This window comes from Hemitrygon akajei, chromosome 5, assembly GCF_048418815.1.
Source record: "Hemitrygon akajei chromosome 5, sHemAka1.3, whole genome shotgun sequence".
Classification (NCBI taxonomy): domain Eukaryota; kingdom Metazoa; phylum Chordata; class Chondrichthyes; order Myliobatiformes; family Dasyatidae; genus Hemitrygon; species Hemitrygon akajei.
Window position 1 is genome coordinate 190,328,182 of NC_133128.1, and position 18,607 is coordinate 190,346,788.

General features: G+C 39.0%; 1 protein-coding gene across 2 annotated transcripts; it reads left to right on the forward strand.

Moving 5' to 3' along the window:
• Window positions 1-694: 694 nt before the first annotated feature.
• On the forward strand, window positions 695-18,309 carry c5h2orf76 (chromosome 5 C2orf76 homolog). 2 transcript variants are annotated; one of them, XM_073047573.1, is made up of 6 exons: window positions 695-826; window positions 5,917-6,073; window positions 9,527-9,577; window positions 10,628-10,665; window positions 11,615-11,696; window positions 18,119-18,309. In XM_073047573.1, exons 2-6 carry the CDS (start codon window positions 5,941-5,943, stop codon window positions 18,193-18,195), a joined length of 381 nt encoding a protein of 126 aa, XP_072903674.1. In that variant the 5' UTR covers window positions 695-826; window positions 5,917-5,940; the 3' UTR covers window positions 18,196-18,309. The 2 variants fall into 2 exon arrangements, with proteins under 2 accessions (XP_072903674.1, XP_072903675.1); XM_073047574.1 differs by having other exon boundaries at window positions 710-826; window positions 5,911-6,073.
• Window positions 18,310-18,607: the final 298 nt, after the last annotated feature.

Sequence of the window (18,607 nt, forward strand, 5' to 3'; positions counted from 1 at the left end):
TGTATGTTCCCATGGTATTCGCTGTATTTGGTGCTCCCAACCATTTCTTGCTATCACATGGAGTGAATTTATTTAGTGGTAACCGGTGATCTCTGTGATGGCCAGCATCTCAGCAGGAACTTGAAATGAATTAACTATTCTAGCTGAATGTGCTTGCACTGTATTTGCTTTGGCCTTTCTTTTAATACAAATGCTAAACCCAGCTATTGTAGAAATGAGGGCTGTTCTTGGAGCTTGCTCCTCCTGTTGGCTGTTCAATAATCCACCAGAATTCACGACTGAATGTGGTATGATTTTAAGAGCTTTGATCTGAGATAACCCAGCTCTATCCCATTTATTATTGGTTGTAGATTTAACAATTATTGCCAAAAGACCGCATTATGACATTCCATCGGTAATGAATAGGTTTTTACGTCTTTGCACTGTACTGCCCCTGGAAAACAACAAACTTTATGCCATATGTCAGTGATAATAATTAGGATTCTGCACACGACAGTCTCGATTTTGCTTGGAACCGCCGGAGCTGAACTTAAACACATACTTTCAATATCTGAGAATTAAATGAAGTAAGTAAAATTACAGGGTAAAAACCCGTCGTTAAGGATAAATTTCATTCCCATTATTACTGTACTTTCCGACCGCTCTCCTCTGCGATTAGACGTGCGGCCGAAGGATCGCGGTCACGAGGAATCTCGCGGGATTTGAAAGAAGCGAGCAGTGCGCAAGCGCAGAGTGCCGTTGGCGGCGGGCTAACATTAAAAATAAGGCTGAGCGGCGGCAGGTTTTCTCTCGTGTGTGGTGGAGAGTTTGTAGTGTGGAGTCTCAGGTGGGTCAGCGGTTCGTTTGCTATTCTGCTGAGGCCAGGGGCGGGCCTGCGGGCCGCAGAAGGCCCATCTCGGGACAGACAGCCGGAGAAAGTGCCGCTTGGTCCCGGGCACACAGATACATGGATCATTTGATATGATTGAAAATGTGTTTCCAGCAATGTCGGATAAACCGTGAGGCCTGTGTCCCGATGAAGGGTCTCAGCACGAAACGTCGACTGTTTATCATTCCCATAGATATTGCCTGTGACTTCCTCCAGCATTCTGTTTGTGTGTGCTGCTCTGGGTTTCCAGCATCTGCAGAATCTCCTGTGGAATATGGTGGATGCTGAGTAGGTAGAGACCAAAGCGTTGCATTTATAGTAGCTTGGAACATGTTCTTAATACATCCCGTGGCCATTTTCCTGGATTTGTTTTCTATGGAGTAAATATTCTTGAATTGAGTTCAAGAACGTTATTTTGGAAACATAGTCATCATGTTTGGAAAGCCTAAGTGGCTGAAGTTTCAAAAAATTACATGAAAAAGTTAATTAAGAGTTGAGCAATGTGATCAATTGACAATTATTTCCTATTGAGAAATAACGCTCTGAGTAAAGGATCCCTCAGTAGGTAATTAAAGAACTGAAGCAAAGGGTGTGTGAACAACATGGATTTGTAATGTTGATTGTAGGAAGCCTGGAAATTAGAAGCTTTAAGAATCATGACGACTACAAAATTTAGAGAAAGTTACTTCAAAAATGCAGAAAAAGTAGACTGAAATATTAAAAATGAAAACCTCAATTGAATTTTATAGAAAGAGAAAGTGGTGGAAGAAATGAAAATAGTCAATAAATGGCAGGGAAGGTTTAAAAAAAACTTATCACTTGGATTCAATTGATGTACAGGAAACAGTGGGAAATAAAGGTTTTAGTGAGTGAGCAAATTACAAATGAGAAAATCTGCAGATGCTGGAAATCCAAGCAACACACGCCAAATGCTGGAGTAACTCAGCAGGCCAGGCAACATCTATGGAAAAAAAGTAGTTGACGTTTCAGACGTTTTAGGAATTGGATGGCAGATGGGAAGAAGCTGTTCCTGAATCGCTGAGTGTGTGCTTCAGGCTTCTGTACCTCTTATCTGATGATAACAGTGAGAAAAAGGCATGCCCTGGGTGCTGGAGGTCCTTAATAATGGACGCTGCCTTTCTGAGACACCACTCCTTGAAGATGTCCTGGGTATTTTGTAGGCTAGTAACCAAGATGGAGCTGACTGAATTTACAACCCTCTGCAGCTTCTTTCGGTCCTGTGCAGTACACAGCTTGTCAGAATGCTCTCCATGGTACATCTGTAGAAGTTTTTGAATGTATTTGTTGACATGCCAAATCTCTTCAAACGCCTCATAAAGTATAGCTGCTGTCTTGCCTTCTTTATAACTACATTCATATGTTGGGACCAGGTTAGATCCTCAGAGATCTTGACACCCATTGAAACTACTCACTCTCTCCACATCTGAGCCCTCTAAGGATTGGTATGTGTTCCTTCGTCTTATCCTTCCTGAAGTCCACAATCAGCTCTTTCATCTTTGCTGCGGCACCACTCCACTAGTTGGCATATCTCACTTCTGTACACCCTCTCATCATCACCTGAGATTCTACTAACAATGATTGTATTGTCAACAAATTTATAGATGGTATTTGAGCTATGCCTGAGAGTAGAGCAGTGAGCTAAGCACACAGCCCTGAGCTGCACCAGTGTTGATCATCAGTGAGGAGGGTATGTTATCACCAATCCACACAGGTTGTGGTCTTCTGTTTCAGAAGTTAAAGAGGTGGAAGTACTGGTGCTTTTAAGAAATTTAAAAGTGGATAAATCTCTGGGTCCTGACAGGATATTCCCCAGGACCTTGAGGGAAGTTTGTGTAGAGATAGCAGGAGCTCTGACGGAGATCTTTCAGATGTCATTAGAAACGGGGATTGTGCCGGAGGATTGGCGTATTGCTCATGTGGTTCCATTGTTTAAAAAGGGTTCTAGAAGTAAGCCTAGCAATTATAGACCTGTCAGTTTGACATCAGTGGTGGGTAATTTAATGGAAAGTATTCTTAGAGATAGTATTTATAATTATCTGGATAGACAGGATCTGATTAGGAGTAGCCAGCATGGATTTGTGCGTGGAAGGTCATGTTTGACAAACCTTATTGAATTTTTTGAAGAAGTTATGAGGAATATTGACGAGGGTAAGGCAGTGAATGTAGTCTATATGGACTTCAGCAAGGCCTTTGACAAAGTTCCACATGGAAAGTTAGTTAAGAAGGTTCAGTCGTTAGGTATTAATGCTGAAGTAATAAAATGGATTCAACAGTGGCAAGATGGGAGATGCCAGAGAGTAGTAGTGGTGGATAATTGTTTTATCGGGATGGAGGCCGGTGACTAGCGGGGTGCCTCAGGGATCTGTTTTGGGCCCAATGTTGTTTGTAATATGTAATAAATGATCTGGATGATGGGGTGGTAAATTGGATTAGGAAGTATGCCGATGATACTAAAGTAGGAGGTGTTATGGATAATGAGGTGGGTTTTCAAAGCTTGCAGGGAGATTTATGCCGGTTAGAAGAATGGGCTGAACGTTGGCAGATGGAGTTTAATGCTGAGAAGTGTGAGGTTCTACATTTTGGCAGGAATAATCCAAATAGAACATACAGGGTAAATGGTAGGGCATTGAGGAATGCAGTGGAACAGAGAGATCTAGGAATAACAGTGCATAGTTCCCTGAAGGTGGAGTCTCATGTAGATAGGGTGATGAAGAAGGCTTTTGGGACGCTGGCCTTTATAAATCAGAGCATTGAGTACAGAAGTTGGGATGTAATGTTAAAATTGTACAAGGCATTGGTAAGGCCAAATTTGGAATATTGTGTACAGTTCTGGTCACCGAATTATAGGAAAGATATCAATAAATTAGAGAGTGCAGAGACGATTTACTAGGATGTTACCTGGGTTTCAGCACTTAAGTTACAGAGAAAGGTTGAACAAGTTAGGTCTCTATTCATTGGAGCGTAGAAGGTTGAGGGGGGGATTTGATCGAGGTATTTAAAATTTTGAGAGGGATAGATAGAGTTGACGTGAATAGGCTGTTTCCATTGAGAGTAGGGGAGATTCAAACGAGAGGACATGATTTGAGAGTTAGGGGGCAGAAGGTTAAGGGAAACATGAGGGGGTATTTCTTTACTCAGAGAGTGATAGCTGTGTGGAATGAGCTTCCTGTAGAAGTAGTAGAGTCCAGTTCAGTTGTGTCATTTAAGGTAAAATTGGATAGGTATATGGACAGGAAAGGAGTGGAGGGTTATGGGCTGAGTGCGGGTAGGTGGGACTAGGTGAGATTAAGAGTTCGGCACGGACTAGGAGGGCCGAGATGGCCTGTTTCCGTGCTGTGATTGTTATATGGTTATAAGTCGAGGATCCAATTGCAGAGGGAGATACAGAGGCCCAGGTTCTGCAACTTCTCAGTCAGGATTGTGGGAATGATGGTATTAAATGCTGAGCTATAGTTGATGAACTGCATCCTGACATAGGTGTTTGTGTTGTCCAGGTGGTCTAAAGCCGTGTGGGGAGCCATTGAGATTGTGTCTGCCATTGACCTATTGTGGCAATAGGCAAATTGCAGTGGGTCCAGATCCTTGCTGAGAGGAGTTCAGTCTAGTCATGGCCAACTTCTTAAAGCATTTCATCACTATAGATGTGAGTGCAACTGGGCGATAGTCATTAAGGCAGCTCACATTATTTTTCTTAGGCACTGTTATAATTGTTGCCACAGTACTGTCAATGGAAGAAACTAAATCGTTGAGTGTGTGCCTTCAGGCTTTTGTACCTCATTCCTGATGGTACCATTGTGAAGAGAGCATGTCCTGGGTGCTGGGGATCCTTAATGATGGACACTGCTCCCTGAAGAAGTCTTGGTTACTAGTATGGAGGCTAGTGCCCATGATGGAGCTGACTGATATTACAAGTTTCTGCAACTTATTTTAATCTTGTTGCATAGCCCCTCGCCCCCCCCCCCCCACTGATACCAGACAGTGATGCAGCCAGTTGCAGTGCTCACCACTGTACACTTGCAGAAGTTTTTAGCTGATAAACCAAATCTCCTCAAACTCTGAATGAAATATAGTCACTGTCTTGCCCCCTTTTTGCTGCATCGATATGCTGGGACCAGGTGAGGCCCTCAGAGATCTTGACACACAGGACATTAAACATTATGTACATTACACTTTTAAACAATGGACAAGAATGAGAACTGAACTAACTTTGTATAAAACATATGGACTATATTTGTAACTTATAAAAAATCTCCCCAATTTCTCTGGTAATTAGTGTTTTAATTACGCTGCCTTGCATTGCTATGTCTTCAAATCGAGGATGCATTAGAACTTGAGGCTCAGATTATTGTTTAGCTTCTCAGATCTTTACTAACAGTCTTTAGTATTGCACATCACCTTTATGACCTTGATGAGTCATTATTAGCCTTCAAGTCTTCTTGCTTTCTGTTCATGAGGTTTTTTTAAGTTAAATTAACATGAAGTACTTCTTTGAATTCAATCTGGCTAATTCTTTTGAGGAATTTTAATTATTTCAAAATATGCTTATTTCATTTTTTCAAATATTTTGTAAGTATAAAATGCATGCAACATTCCCTCTTTTTTAAATGGCTACATGGACTAACTATTGCACTAAGCAAGAAATTTCTACATAGCTTGAGAACTGCGCGGCACTTCAAATGTTATTTTGTGATTTGCATACTATGTATATTTAGAATGAAAATGGAAAAATCACACACCTTTGATTTTATTTATTAATTGAAGAGTATAATGGAATACAGTCCAACAAAGAAAATCTTTCCTGTTTCATAATTGTTTTCTAGCTGCAAGGCAACAAAGGTTATGTGAGCAGGAGCATTTCAGTTACTGTATGGCAGTACACCTGCGTAGCTTAGAGAAACAGTGATTGCATGTAAAAGTGTAACATTTTTAATTTGCAATGTAATCACAAATACCTCATTAAAAAGTGGAATTGATTTTATGCACACAATTTGGTTTATCATTAGTGATTTTTTTCCTTCAAGTTATAGGTTTAAAGTTAATGACTTCTGAAAATGACTTCTGAAAAAATAACTGTTACTGTTCGTCTGGTTCGTTCCTTTGAATATCGCAATTTCAAGCCAGTGGTTTATCATGATGTTAATGTAAACCAGTCTGTAAAGGAATTCCTTGCCTTTCTCCAGAATGGTGAGCTAAATATCTGTTCTGTGTTTTGTTATAATTATGCATTGCTCTTAGTTTTAAGATGATATGCATTCTACTATCAATGTACATTCAAATCTTTTTTAAGGAAAGATGTCTCATTTAAAATCTCTGTACCCAACTACAAAGTAAAATAAGGTTAGTTACCTCTTAACAGCTTGTGCGCTTTTGCACTAAAAGTTAGTGACTGCATGGTCAGTTGCCATGTTTTTTAACAGTGAATTTTTTTTCTCAGGATAAAAATGATAGTTATTGGGCTATGCAGATTGGACATTTTGACCCGGGAGGAAAAAGATAACCAGCTGTCTGCTCTGTCAGTGTTGCTCAGTCTTAAACTGCTATCAGATCTCCCCTCTGCTTCAGAGAAAGTTTGTCCAGCCTTGTAGCACATACCCTCTATCTCTGCATGCTCTCCAAAGTTTCCAAATAACTTCCTATAATGGGATGACCAGAACTGAATGCAATACTCCAAATGAAACCTGATTAAGTTTTATGTAGTTACAACATGAATCTTGAATGCAATCCTTTGACTAATAAAGGCAAGCATGCTATATACCTTCTGTACCACCCTATCAACTTGTGAAGACACTTTCAGGAAGCTATAGACTTGGACCCTAAAAATCCCTTTATACGTTAACACTGATGGGTCCTGTGACTAAAGTTCTGCCCATTTATAGAGCTGTCAGTTTAAACCTTTGGATCCAGAATCATCAGGTTCAAGGTTTGATGATGATGATACTCTTTGCAATAGCATGGCCTCCAGCATTGATCCTGATGGCAACCCATTAGGATCCGTGCAGCTAACACACAAAATGCTGGAGGAACTCAGCAGACCAGGCAGCATCTATGGGGGGGGGGGGGGGGGGGAAATGTATAGATGATATTTCGGGCCAAGACGTCGACTGTACTTTCTTCCGTAGATGCTGCCTGGCCTGCTGAGTTCCTCCAGCAGGTGTTACTTGAATTTCCAGCATCTGCAGATTTTCTCTTGTTTCTGATAGGATCAGTGCAGCCTTTGGGTCTCATTAACTTTAACCAGTGCTCACTTTGTGATCGTTAGTATTGTAGACTTGGTTTACTGCTTTCTCTGTAAGTTTTCAGTATCGTTTGTGAAAATGGATGCATTGTTTTTCTGCTATTTCCTTAATGCAAAATATTATTTCTCATGTCTTTGTAAGGGTCCATTACTAACTTCAGCTAATTTTTCCTTTCATATTTGTATGAATGTTTTTGTTTTATTTTGCTAATTCATTATCATATTTGGCTTTTTGAAACAAATTATTTTGGGCTTGACCTGGCTGCAGAGTTGATTTTATTCCCTCCGTGGGTTGGCGTCAGTCTCAAAATAAAGGGTCCGCCATTGATGACAGATGAGAATTTTTTTTCAGTTTTTAAAAAGGATAGTAAATCTTTAGAATTTTCACCTAAGAGTGCCATGAAGGCTTAATTGCTGAGTCTGGTCAAGATGGGAATGATTGGATATTTTAGTATGAAGCAAATCAAGTGATCTGAAGGTTAGTGCAGTAAAATGGCACTTTGATCTTATTGCATGGCAGAGGACATAAGAGGGATTGTATGGCTTACTCATCTATTTTTTTTTGTTTACTGTTCTTTGTTCCTCTCTTTCTGAATTGTGAAATATTCCCAAACCACAGGCTTTACTACTGTCTCTATTAATATGCTTTTCCTTCATAATACACCATTAGTTAACTTGATAGTCATGCCTAGGCTAGTTTTCCTGTTTTATTTTATCTTAAAGGGATAAGTTACTTATTTTAAATGTTAACCTTGCTTTTTTTTAAGCTGTTAAATCTGTTAAGGTAGTTTCCCAATCTACATAGCCAACCTTGTGACATTACTGTTTGCTTTATTTTGATTTCAGACCCTAGCATGATTAAGCTGCCAAAGGCCTTGAACAGACTGACCATCAATACTTCCTGTATACATTATCTAAAGGCATCTGTTCCCTCACTGGTTTATTGATATACTGATCATTTAACAAAAGGAATTCTTGTATACTTCTCCACACTATTCCTGCTCATTCTGTTTTACCAGTATGTATTAAATTCAATTTGTTTAATTGTCATTCACCCATAGATGAATACAGCCAAACCTGACAGCGTTACTCCAGGGCCACAGTTGCACAGCTCAATGCACACATAGCACATACACGATTTCAAGCACATAAAGATTTAAGTAAGATACAGCCACACAAAAATGATAGTCCAGACCCCAGCCACAATACAGCTTGTCTTCTGCCGAACAAATATGGGGGGGGGGGGGGGCAGATCGACTCTAGTGAGTGCACTGGCTCTGACGCCTCGCTCCTGGCTGCTGTAAATAGGTGACACTGTGGCTTGAGGCCTCATCCTCGCACATAGAAGATATCAGTAAAAATGTATGTAGATTAGTGTCCCAAGTTGCAGCTCTCAATTTTCTGATCTGTCTTGTGTACTGCATGATTGCTGTTGTTAGGGGTCCTGTATACAATCTTCAAATTATTTCTGCCTGTAGGGGCCATGCATCTATATTCCAGTTGCATTGTATTCTTTGTTGCATGTTTATTATAGTAGTTACTCACGTGTGGGGGCATGGTAAAAGCAAAGGGTTTCATTGCATAAGCATGCTGAGTTCTGGAATGTTTAGCGCTGGGGCCCATCGGGAGTCATATCTTTTTGCTGGCTGCTTAATTACATTTGAAATCACTTAACTCTACTTAACTTTGCTTAGGTATGTTTAATATTGCTGGTTTTAGTTTCCTAAGTTGCATCACTTTGAGATTGTAGGTTTTGCAAGTTGCTCATAAAGGATCAAATACATTTTTTCAACTTTTTGAATATATTATTGGATTGATTGGAGGAGGTGTCATACGGGATAACTCCGTGTGCTTGGTTTCTAGCAGCGGTATTGGTTTGTTCGAGTTGTTGCTACACTGTCTTTTGCTGTAGGCTCTACTTAAACTAGGGGTTCCCAGCCTTTTGTATGCCATGGACCAATACCATTAACTGATACTGTCCTTTTTTTAAAAAAAAAATGGGTGGATCCTTCCTCTTTAGATCTTTCATTTTGTTCATATTAAGATTATCCTACTTCCTTTTCCGTTTTGCCTAAAAGTAGCCTGGATTTTCCATGCAACTATGTCTTTGTAATGGTTGTTAGATAGTGCCCTTTCCTGATGATTTATTGCAAAGCTTTGAAATCCTTTGTACTTAAGTATGCAGGGGTTCCCAACTGTTTTTATTCCATGGAAGCCTACCATTAATTGAGGGGTCCATGGATCACAGATTGTGAATCCTCTTCTCTGTTAACTTCACTCATACCAAATTACGGTTGTGGCACTTTTGAGATAACTTCTGAATGGTTGCTATTGCTTGCTGTCACTTTTCTTTTTAGTAGTCTCTAACACTGCTTAAAATGCTTTGTTTTTGCTTTCTGTAGATATACCCTCAAAGCCTGGACTCCCGCCACCTTTTAAGAAGTATACTTATGGTATGTTATATTATAATTGAAGTCACTCAGTAGTTCTTATGAAGTTTGTGTGTGTTGGCTTTGGATTTTAAAGTTCAGGTTCAAAGTATATTTATCAATGTATGTATATATTTCATTCTACTCATTCGTGGTGATTGTTTACCATAATCTTTTACATAAAATGTTATTAGTAAAGTATTTAGTTGTATTTCTTGCTTTTGGAGCCGACAATAAGTAGTCCCTCGACTTCAGTAGCACCATCTTAAACTGGATGTATCTACAGATTTTGTTGTCTTATGAAGTTTGTTTTTTTTCCATAAAGCTGAATAGCTGATCATGCTCCTTAATCGGCCACATAGGATGCACATAACTAAATATGTCATTTGTAACTGATAGTTTTCTGAAATAAAGTATAGTAATATTTTGAATATCAATTTCCTATGAAATATGTCATGTTCCTGGCCTTGTGTGGCTCACTATTTTTCTCTGGTGTAAAGCTACTCATTTTATCTTCCCAACTATGAAAGAATTGTCATCATAAACACCCTTATTGTTGCTCTTGATTAACAGCTGCATCTTCCCACTCACTAGTTTGAGAAACAATGAGTGCTATATTAGCTTGCCTCTCCACCATTCTCCATCTTGACAGCCTTCTTTCTGGTTTTAAACATGAGAGAGGTTGTACAGTATCAGGTTTTTTCTACAGTGGTTTGTCCTTGGACTTCTTTCCGAAGAACTTGGGAGCATAATCAGTTATGAAAAATGAAATGGCTTTTTAAAAGGACATTTTAAGGTGGTCTCAGTTGCATCTTTTTAAAACTTTGAACTGCTAATGTAAGTATTTCATGAAATGTGATTGTTTGAGTGCCCCTTCTTCCTATTTTCTGCTTGTTTCTCCTATGCATGAGGAGAAAAACAGGCAATTTGTGGCTGAAAGGATTGATGTTCTAATACTGGTTATGGAATTAAATAGTGAAAAATTGGGACCATCAGAAATGGTGAGAAAATAGAAACAGATGTAATTTGCAAACAAAATTATGGTTTTATATGACTTATTTTTATCTTCTTTAGATACATTAAAGATTATTCACCAAGCACATGGGGCAAAGGTATGTTTAAATTTTGAAAACTTTAGAATTTTTTCTGCATTCAATCTTTTGATAACATTGCAGTGCACTAATAAGACTATATTGTTTAGTACATCATAAGCAGAGAACAAAAACTTTTTAAATAAAACAAGATGAATGGATAGTGGTATTCATTATCTCCTCCCCCTCACTACCCCATTTGAATGATCATATGCATTGTGTTGTCAAGTGAGGCGTAGTGTTTATTATTATTCTTGGGTTGTGTAGCATTTATTTAGTTTTAATTGAATTAACTACAGGAAAGTTTTGACATTGACCGAAACCATTTTTTGTTGACTGCCTATTTCAAGAGTGCTAAGAGGATTATGATTTATATTATTGAATGTTAGCTGTATCCTTGATAAATATTGTAACAATGAGATTGACCTAGAGCTGAGAATCTGCTTATCTCCAAAGCCAACTTCTAACTTTTTAAGTATTAATCTTGTGAGAATTAAGATACAATGTTACATTCAAAACTCTAATTATGAAGGTACTTAATTTCAAAATATATTGGTGATTTGTTTTTAAGGTCACATTTTTGCATGTTTAGACTGGACCATTCTCTTGATGACATTGGTGTAATCAAGGAAACTACTTGTATAGAAGCAAATGTTGTTTTGGTATATTTGGATTAGAAGGTTAATACTCGTGTAGTGAGTCAAATCTAATGGTCCATTTTTCCAAAGAAAAATAACTTTACCAGGTTTTTGAAATAGGAAAAGAATATAATGCACAGCCAACAATATGCTGAAGGAAGTCAATGTGTTGAGTAGCATCTATTGCAAGGGAACTAGGGGGAGAGGAAGGAAACAAATTTTGTTTCCCAAGATGATAGTGATGCAAAGCACGTAATTAAATACTGGGACTCCCAAAATATTCCACTTTAATGCAGATTAACCATAGTACAGTGCATTTCATTCTTTTACAGACAAATGACCTTGTTGTAAGTTTGGATAATGATGATCAACTTGTATTAAAGGAATTAAGCACACTAAAAGAAGCAGGAGTGGGTAAGTGCTTGCAAAATTTTTTTTCATTGGTTTGTACTTTTGGAGGTGATGATTAACGGTTAAGCGGCGTTGACTGAAGGGCAGTTGGCCTTCTCATAGTCATCTCATAGTACAGTTGACCAATGGCAGTCGGACCTGACTTGATGTCCCATTGGAATCACATGTCGAATCCATTGCATAGTACATGCACCTACAATTTCAAAGGAAACTACAGCTGATGAGTACCCCTCATCTGAAATTCCCAAAACCTTGGAAATCCAAATTTATTTATTTCTTTATTTTTGGAACCATGAGTGATGTTACAAATGGAAAATTCCACAAGGCGTGGGAAGGTTCCCAGGCGATATGCACAGGTGTCTGTGCATCACGCAGTTCTTGGGATAGGACCTCAGGCATGTAATGAGTGGAAGTTAATGAAAAATAGAAAAACAACAGCATAAAGCAAAAAGTGAAGATCTCAAATGCATTTGAAAGAGTGGATTCATCAGATTTGGAGTAATCATGTGCAGCTTAACAGTATGCTGATCATGAAACAAGCAAAGATCTATCACGGCAAACTGAAAATTTAAGGTAATTGTGAACATTCAGCAGGCTGGCTGCAGACATTTAAGAAAAGGCATAGTATAACATTTTTAAGATTTTAAAGATAGTGTTTGCTTATCATGAAGCAGCAGATAAATTCATTGATATAAGAAATTCTGCAGATGCTGGAAATCTAATGACACACACGAAATGCTGGAGGAATTCAGCAGATCAGGCAGCATCCATGGAAATTAATAAAGTAAAATATCGATGGTATACTCTAACCTATGTTTTTTCAAAACACGGCATTGTAGATGGAGACTGAAAGCCTGCCGTTGTTCAACAACTGATTCAGGTTTTCTCCTGATGCTGCTGTGCTGCTATTGTTGCCCTGCGCACTCTATATTTTCATTATGTTGATGGTATGTTATAATTTTTACTGTTAAGTACATGTGTGTCATGAACAGATATAAGACAAAGACTGCTTACCAGGAGCACATAAATTCAGAGATGGAAATGATGGTGATCACAAGCTATCTCATTATACAGTATATTCTAAAGTCTGAAACACTTCTGACCTCAAGTATTTTGGATAAGGGGTACTCAACCTGTAAAATCTCATCTGGACCATATAGTGAGATTTAAAAAGTAGGCATTGAGAACAGTGAAGAAAATTGTTTACCAACATTTCTTTTTGTTTACAAATTGTGTTATTTGGGCAAAGCTATATAGGAATATGTTGGGCCTGATTATGCTGGAGCAGCATGATTTGCAGTCTCAGTTATGGGGATTCAACATTTTTAAAAAATGTTTTCCATAAAATATCCAGAACTACAAATTGTGATAATCTAACTGAGCCAAAGGTGGAACCACTAAGTACATCTAACAATTACAGCACGGAAACAGGCCATCTCGGCCCTTCTAGTCCGTGCCGAACGCTTTCTCTCACCTAGTCCCACCTACCTGCACTTAGGCACTTAACCCTCCATTCCTTTCCTGTCCATATACCTATAACATATAGAATAGGGAAAAAATAAATATCACAATGCTCTTCTACCATTTAATACAATTATAACTGACCTGATTGTAACTTTGGCTTTGCATTGCAGTCTGCCTACAGTAACCTGTCAATTCCAAACAGAAATGGGCTCATCACCCCAACTAGTACATGCTGAGCAAGATGCCCATCTGAGCTAGTGCCCTTTGACCGTGTTTGCCCTATATTCCAAAAATCTTTCCTGTTCATGCATCTGTCCAATCCTCTTCCTCCTGAGGTTGACAAACAGCTCTAAGGTGCATTACTGCCACCTTCAAAACTGCAGTGTGGGTCAGGATATCTAAATCCTATATATTGTACCAAATTCTATTTTAAAAAAAGATGTGCAATATTAAGGAACTGTACTATATATTTAAAGCAATAGTTCTGTGATCCTTTTCTGAAAATATTGTTAATGTTAATTTGTATTTTATTCTGTGATAACTCTAAAACCAGCCATCCCCTCTCTTGATTATATCTTGGACACCTCGCCAGTCTATGCTGAACACTTTCTTGCTGATTACAATACTCACACCTCCTATTTTGTGTCTTCATTAAAAACAATATTATTTAACCCTGAGTGCCCAAACTTCAATCCCGATATTATCTCCTCCTCCCTCCTGCTCTTTACTGCATTCCTTGATCATCCCACTTCTTTCTGGATATGATAAAGATGTCTTCCTGTTCTCCCTTCATCCCATTGTTTTCTTCACATTTTTTGATTTCACTTAATGATGTTTTTCATTTCTCCTTTACTGTAATTTATTCGAATATCCACTTGTCATCTAGTTTCCTCCTTTGCTAATTTATCCACTTGCCCATTCACTCAAATACCAACATGTGCTGGAATCCACATAAAACATAGACAGAATCCCATTGTTTTCAGTTTAAATAAGATTTGTATTATCTCACATAATGTTTTGTCTTGCCTCTGAATGTAAGTCTTTTAGACTCCTGAGTGTTGTGCTTGAATCAGACTATATTACAACTCTCATCGGTCTCACTTCCTCCACCTACTGCAAAGCTAATAATCCAGCTGTCATTTCACCTGTCCACACTGAGAAATCATCATGCATCCTCACCTGCTTACTAACATAAAATTAGGCACTGTGAATCCTATCACTAATCTACTATTACCATTTTTAAAGCATCTGTATATATAGAAACATAGAAAACATACAGCACAATACAGGCCCTTTGGCAGACAAAGCTGTGCTGAACATGTCCTTACCTTAGAACTACCTAGGCTTTACCCATAGCCCTCTATTTTTCTAAGCTCCATGCAGCCATCCAGGAGTCTCTTAAAAGACCCTATCGTTTCTGCCTCCAACGCCGCCGGCAGCCCATTCCACACTCACCACTCTCTGCATTTTTTTTAAAAAAAAGTTAGCCCTTACATCTCCTCTGTACCTACTTCCAAGCACCTTAAAATTATGCCCTGTTGTGCTAGCCATTTCAGCCCTGGGGAAAAGCCTCTGACTATCCACACGATCAATGACTCTCATCATCTTGTACACCTCTATCAGGTCACCTCTCATCCTTCATTGCTCCCAAGGAGAAAAGTCCGGGTTCATTCAACCTATTCTCATAAGGCATGCTCCCCAATCCAGGCAACATCCTTGTAAATCTCCTCTGCACACTTTCTCTGGTTTCCATGTCCTTCCTGTAGTGAGGCGACCAGAATTGAGCACAGTACTCCAAGTGGGGTCTGACCAGGGTCCTATATAGCTGCAACATTACCTCTCGGCTCTTAAACTTAATCCCACAATTGATGAAGGCCAATGCACCATATGCCTTCTTAAGCACAGAGTCAACCAGCGTAGCAGCTTTGAGTGTCCTATGGACTCTGACCCCAAGATCCCTCTGATCTTCCACACTGCCGAGAGTCTTACCATTAATTCTATATTCTGCCATCATATTTGACCTACCAAAATGAACCACTTCACACTTACCTGCGTTGAACTCCATCTGCCACTTCTCAGCCCAGTTTTGCATCCCATCAATGTCCTGCTGTAACCTCTGACAGCCCTCCACACTATCCACAACACCTCCAACCTTTGTGTCATCAGCAAACTTACTAACCCATCCCTCCACTTCCTCATCCAGGTCATTTATAAAGATCACAGAGTAGGAGTCCCAGAACAGATCCTTGGGGCACACCACTGGTCACCGGCCTCCATGCAGATTTGTAAATATTCATAATAATTTTTGTTTACATAAGATTCAACCATATCTTGGTTTTAAAATCAATTCTCTATTTTTCTGTCTCCTGTCAAACAATTTAAGATACACCTCTGGTGCTCAACGCAGTCCAGTTTTTTTAAGTGTTGTACCTGCCACTACCACTTGCACTGGCAGTTCATTGTAAAAGTGGTCCACTTTCTGGGTGGAAGAATTCCCTTTTAATTCCTATTAAATCTCTCCCCTCTTAATAGACCCACTTGTTCCTGATTTCCCCAACCCTGGAGTAAAAAGACTGCATTCACACTCTTTATGCCCCTCACATTTTATTCATCTCTCATTCTTCTAAATTACAATTTTAAAACCCAACCTTACTTGCTCACTCATCCACTAAGTCATTCATGTTTTTTTACAATTTTTTTTTTCCAAATTTAAAAAAGAATCTACCTTTATTTATTTATTGATTGATTGAGATGCAGCACAGAAACGCCTCTTGCAGCCATTGGGGCAGTGCCATCCAGTAACACCAGATTTAACCCTCGCCTAATCATGAGGCAATTTACAATGACCAACTAACCTACCAACTGATACGTCTTTGGATTGTGGGAGGAAACCAGATCACCCGGAGGAAACCAACGTGGCACGGGGAGAACATACAAGCTCCTCACAGGCAGCGGTGGGAATTGAACCCTGGTCGCCGGTACTGTAAAGCATTGTGCCAACCACTATGCTACTGTGCCGCCCTCTGACCCTTGTGAAAGGACTTTCCAAACACTGATTCCTTCAAAGAAAATTGACGAGTCTGTCTTAAATGGACAAACCTCTACCACATGTTTTGGATCTGAAACATTAGTTCTATTTCTCTTCCTACAGTTCTGACTTGAATTGCTGAATATTTTCTGATTTTATTTTAGATTTCCACCATTTGCATGTTTTTTGATATCTTTTCCCCCATCTTATTTGTAAACACTCAACCCATAGTTCCCACAAGACAAGACATCCTCTCTGCATGCAGCTCGACAAGCCCTTCAGATACCTTGTGTCCTTAACTCTGGTGGATTATAAGCTCAGCCTGTCCAACCTTTCTTTCACAAGGCAACCTACCCATTTTGGGTATCAGTCACATAAACCTTCCCTGAGCTGTTTCCTTAAGAAAGGCCAATAGTGTACAGCTCTCCAGTGTGATCTTGACAACTAATGCACCACTTCTCCATCTTTGCATTGAATTCCCCTTATGGGTAAGTAATAGCTTTCCTGCGTTGCCGGATCTATAAATTCTTCAGCAGTCCATTCCTTTTTGTCTACTTCACAGGACTGCAGCCTCTACTATTTAGATAACATTTTCTTTCTTGCAGAAATGAACAATTTTATAACTTCTCATGTATTCCACCATTCAGTACATTGTCTTTGTAGTGTCCTTGTGACCTCTTCACAACTTGCATACCTACACTTTATGCTATCTACAAATTTAGCAGTATGCTTTGTATCTTCTTTGATTTCATTGATGCCCCTGTGCTGTTACTTGTGTAACTTGCCACACATTACATGTTTCCAACCAGGAAAAGACCCACTTCTGCCTGCTGTTTACTGTGAACCAGTCTTCTGCTCACATCAGCATAACTTTCTACACAGTGAGATTGATTTTTCTTCAATAACCTTTGATGCCAATCCTTATCAAATATCTTCTGGTAATCTATATTCTGCATTCACTGTTTTCCTGCATCCACAGTGGAGTGGGAAGGGGTTGGGAGCCAGAGAAGGAGCTGGACACTTGCAGGGTAGCAAGGTAGGGGTCTGAGCAAAAATGTGGGCAGGATCATGTATCTGGGTGCTCAAAGACAATTAAGATGTGTTTAGAATCCATTGACGTGAGCGTTGATGCCTGTGCATTCATGCCTGATCTTTGTTATCTTGGACATCCATGTTACTTGACCAAGATCCTTTAATAATGTGGGGTACTCTTATACACCACTTGGGTTTTTTCATATGGGGGTTGTTCTTCCTCTGTACTAGTCTGGAGGCAAGACTACATTACTCCCAAGGGACTGCCTAAGAGAGCAAAACACTGGCTCACTCTCCTCTCAGATTATTTTTTCTTTAGCCCTTGACCTTTCCCACCTGGCTTCACCTATCACTTTCCACCTAGTATCCTTCTGCCCACCCATCTTCCCCCTTAGTCCTGAAGAAGTTTCTCAGCCTGAAACATCGACTGTTTATTATAATTTCCATAGATGATGCCTGATCTGCTGAGTTCCTCCAGCATTTTGTTTGTAATGCTCTGGATTTCCAGCATCTGCAAACTTTCTTGTGTTTTAAGATTGGAAATCTGAAATAAAAGCATCTTAGAAGTTGTGATCAGGCAGCAGCTGTGCGGGGAGGAACTGGTAACACATTAGTGCAGGGATTCCCAACCTTTTCTATGCCATGGACCCCTAGCATTAACCGAGGGATCAGTGAACCCAGGTTGGGAAACCCTACTTTAGTTGAATAATCTTTCAACTAGGATTTTGATGAAAAATCATTCATTGACAGATGTTTTAAAACCAGATTCAAGATACCTGCAAGTCTGGTGTGGAACATCTGCCATGTTCCTCCTGTTAAAGTCACGAAATGACTTCTGAATGGTTTTATTTTGAATGGAAGTGGTTTGTACAGCATTTTATTTTTATTTTTTGTTTTGCAGCTCAAGAAACTGAAATGGCTTTTTTTAAGAAAGAAGATTATGAAACTTTCAAAAAGAATCCTGTAATGAACTGGTGACAATAATAAAAATGATTAAATAACCAGAAATATGACATTCTATGAATGTGTTGAGAGGATTGTACACATAAAAGAACTTTTTTCTTTCCTGTTTAAATATTATTTGTGAAAACATGCATTTTTATTTGTCTGGTTTATTTGTATTATTTCACTATCTTTACCAGTTGAGCAGTTGTTATGTACACTTTTGTAAAGATCAACTTTATTCACCATTTATGTAGATGTATTAGTAATTTGCTGTGGTGCAACAAAATTCAAATATTAAGAATAAAGTATTATATAAAAAGTTAAAGTACTGATATGGAATTAAAAAGTACACAAATAGCAGCATGCATTTAAGACCATAAGACACGAGCAGAATTAGCCTATTTGGCCTATTGAGTTTGCTGTGCCATTTCATCATGGCTCATCC

Bases quoted from the DNA above. Each gene is read 5' to 3' on its own strand.
- c5h2orf76 (XM_073047573.1), top strand. From the start codon at position 5,941: ATGACTTCTGAAAAAATAACTGTTACTGTTCGTCTGGTTCGTTCCTTT. The intron at 6,074-9,526 runs GTGAGCTAAATA...TGCTTTCTGTAG, and splicing joins CCTTGCCTTTCTCCAGAATG to ATATACCCTCAAAGCCTGGA. The intron at 11,697-18,118 runs GTAAGTGCTTGC...TTTGTTTTGCAG, and splicing joins ACTAAAAGAAGCAGGAGTGG to CTCAAGAAACTGAAATGGCT.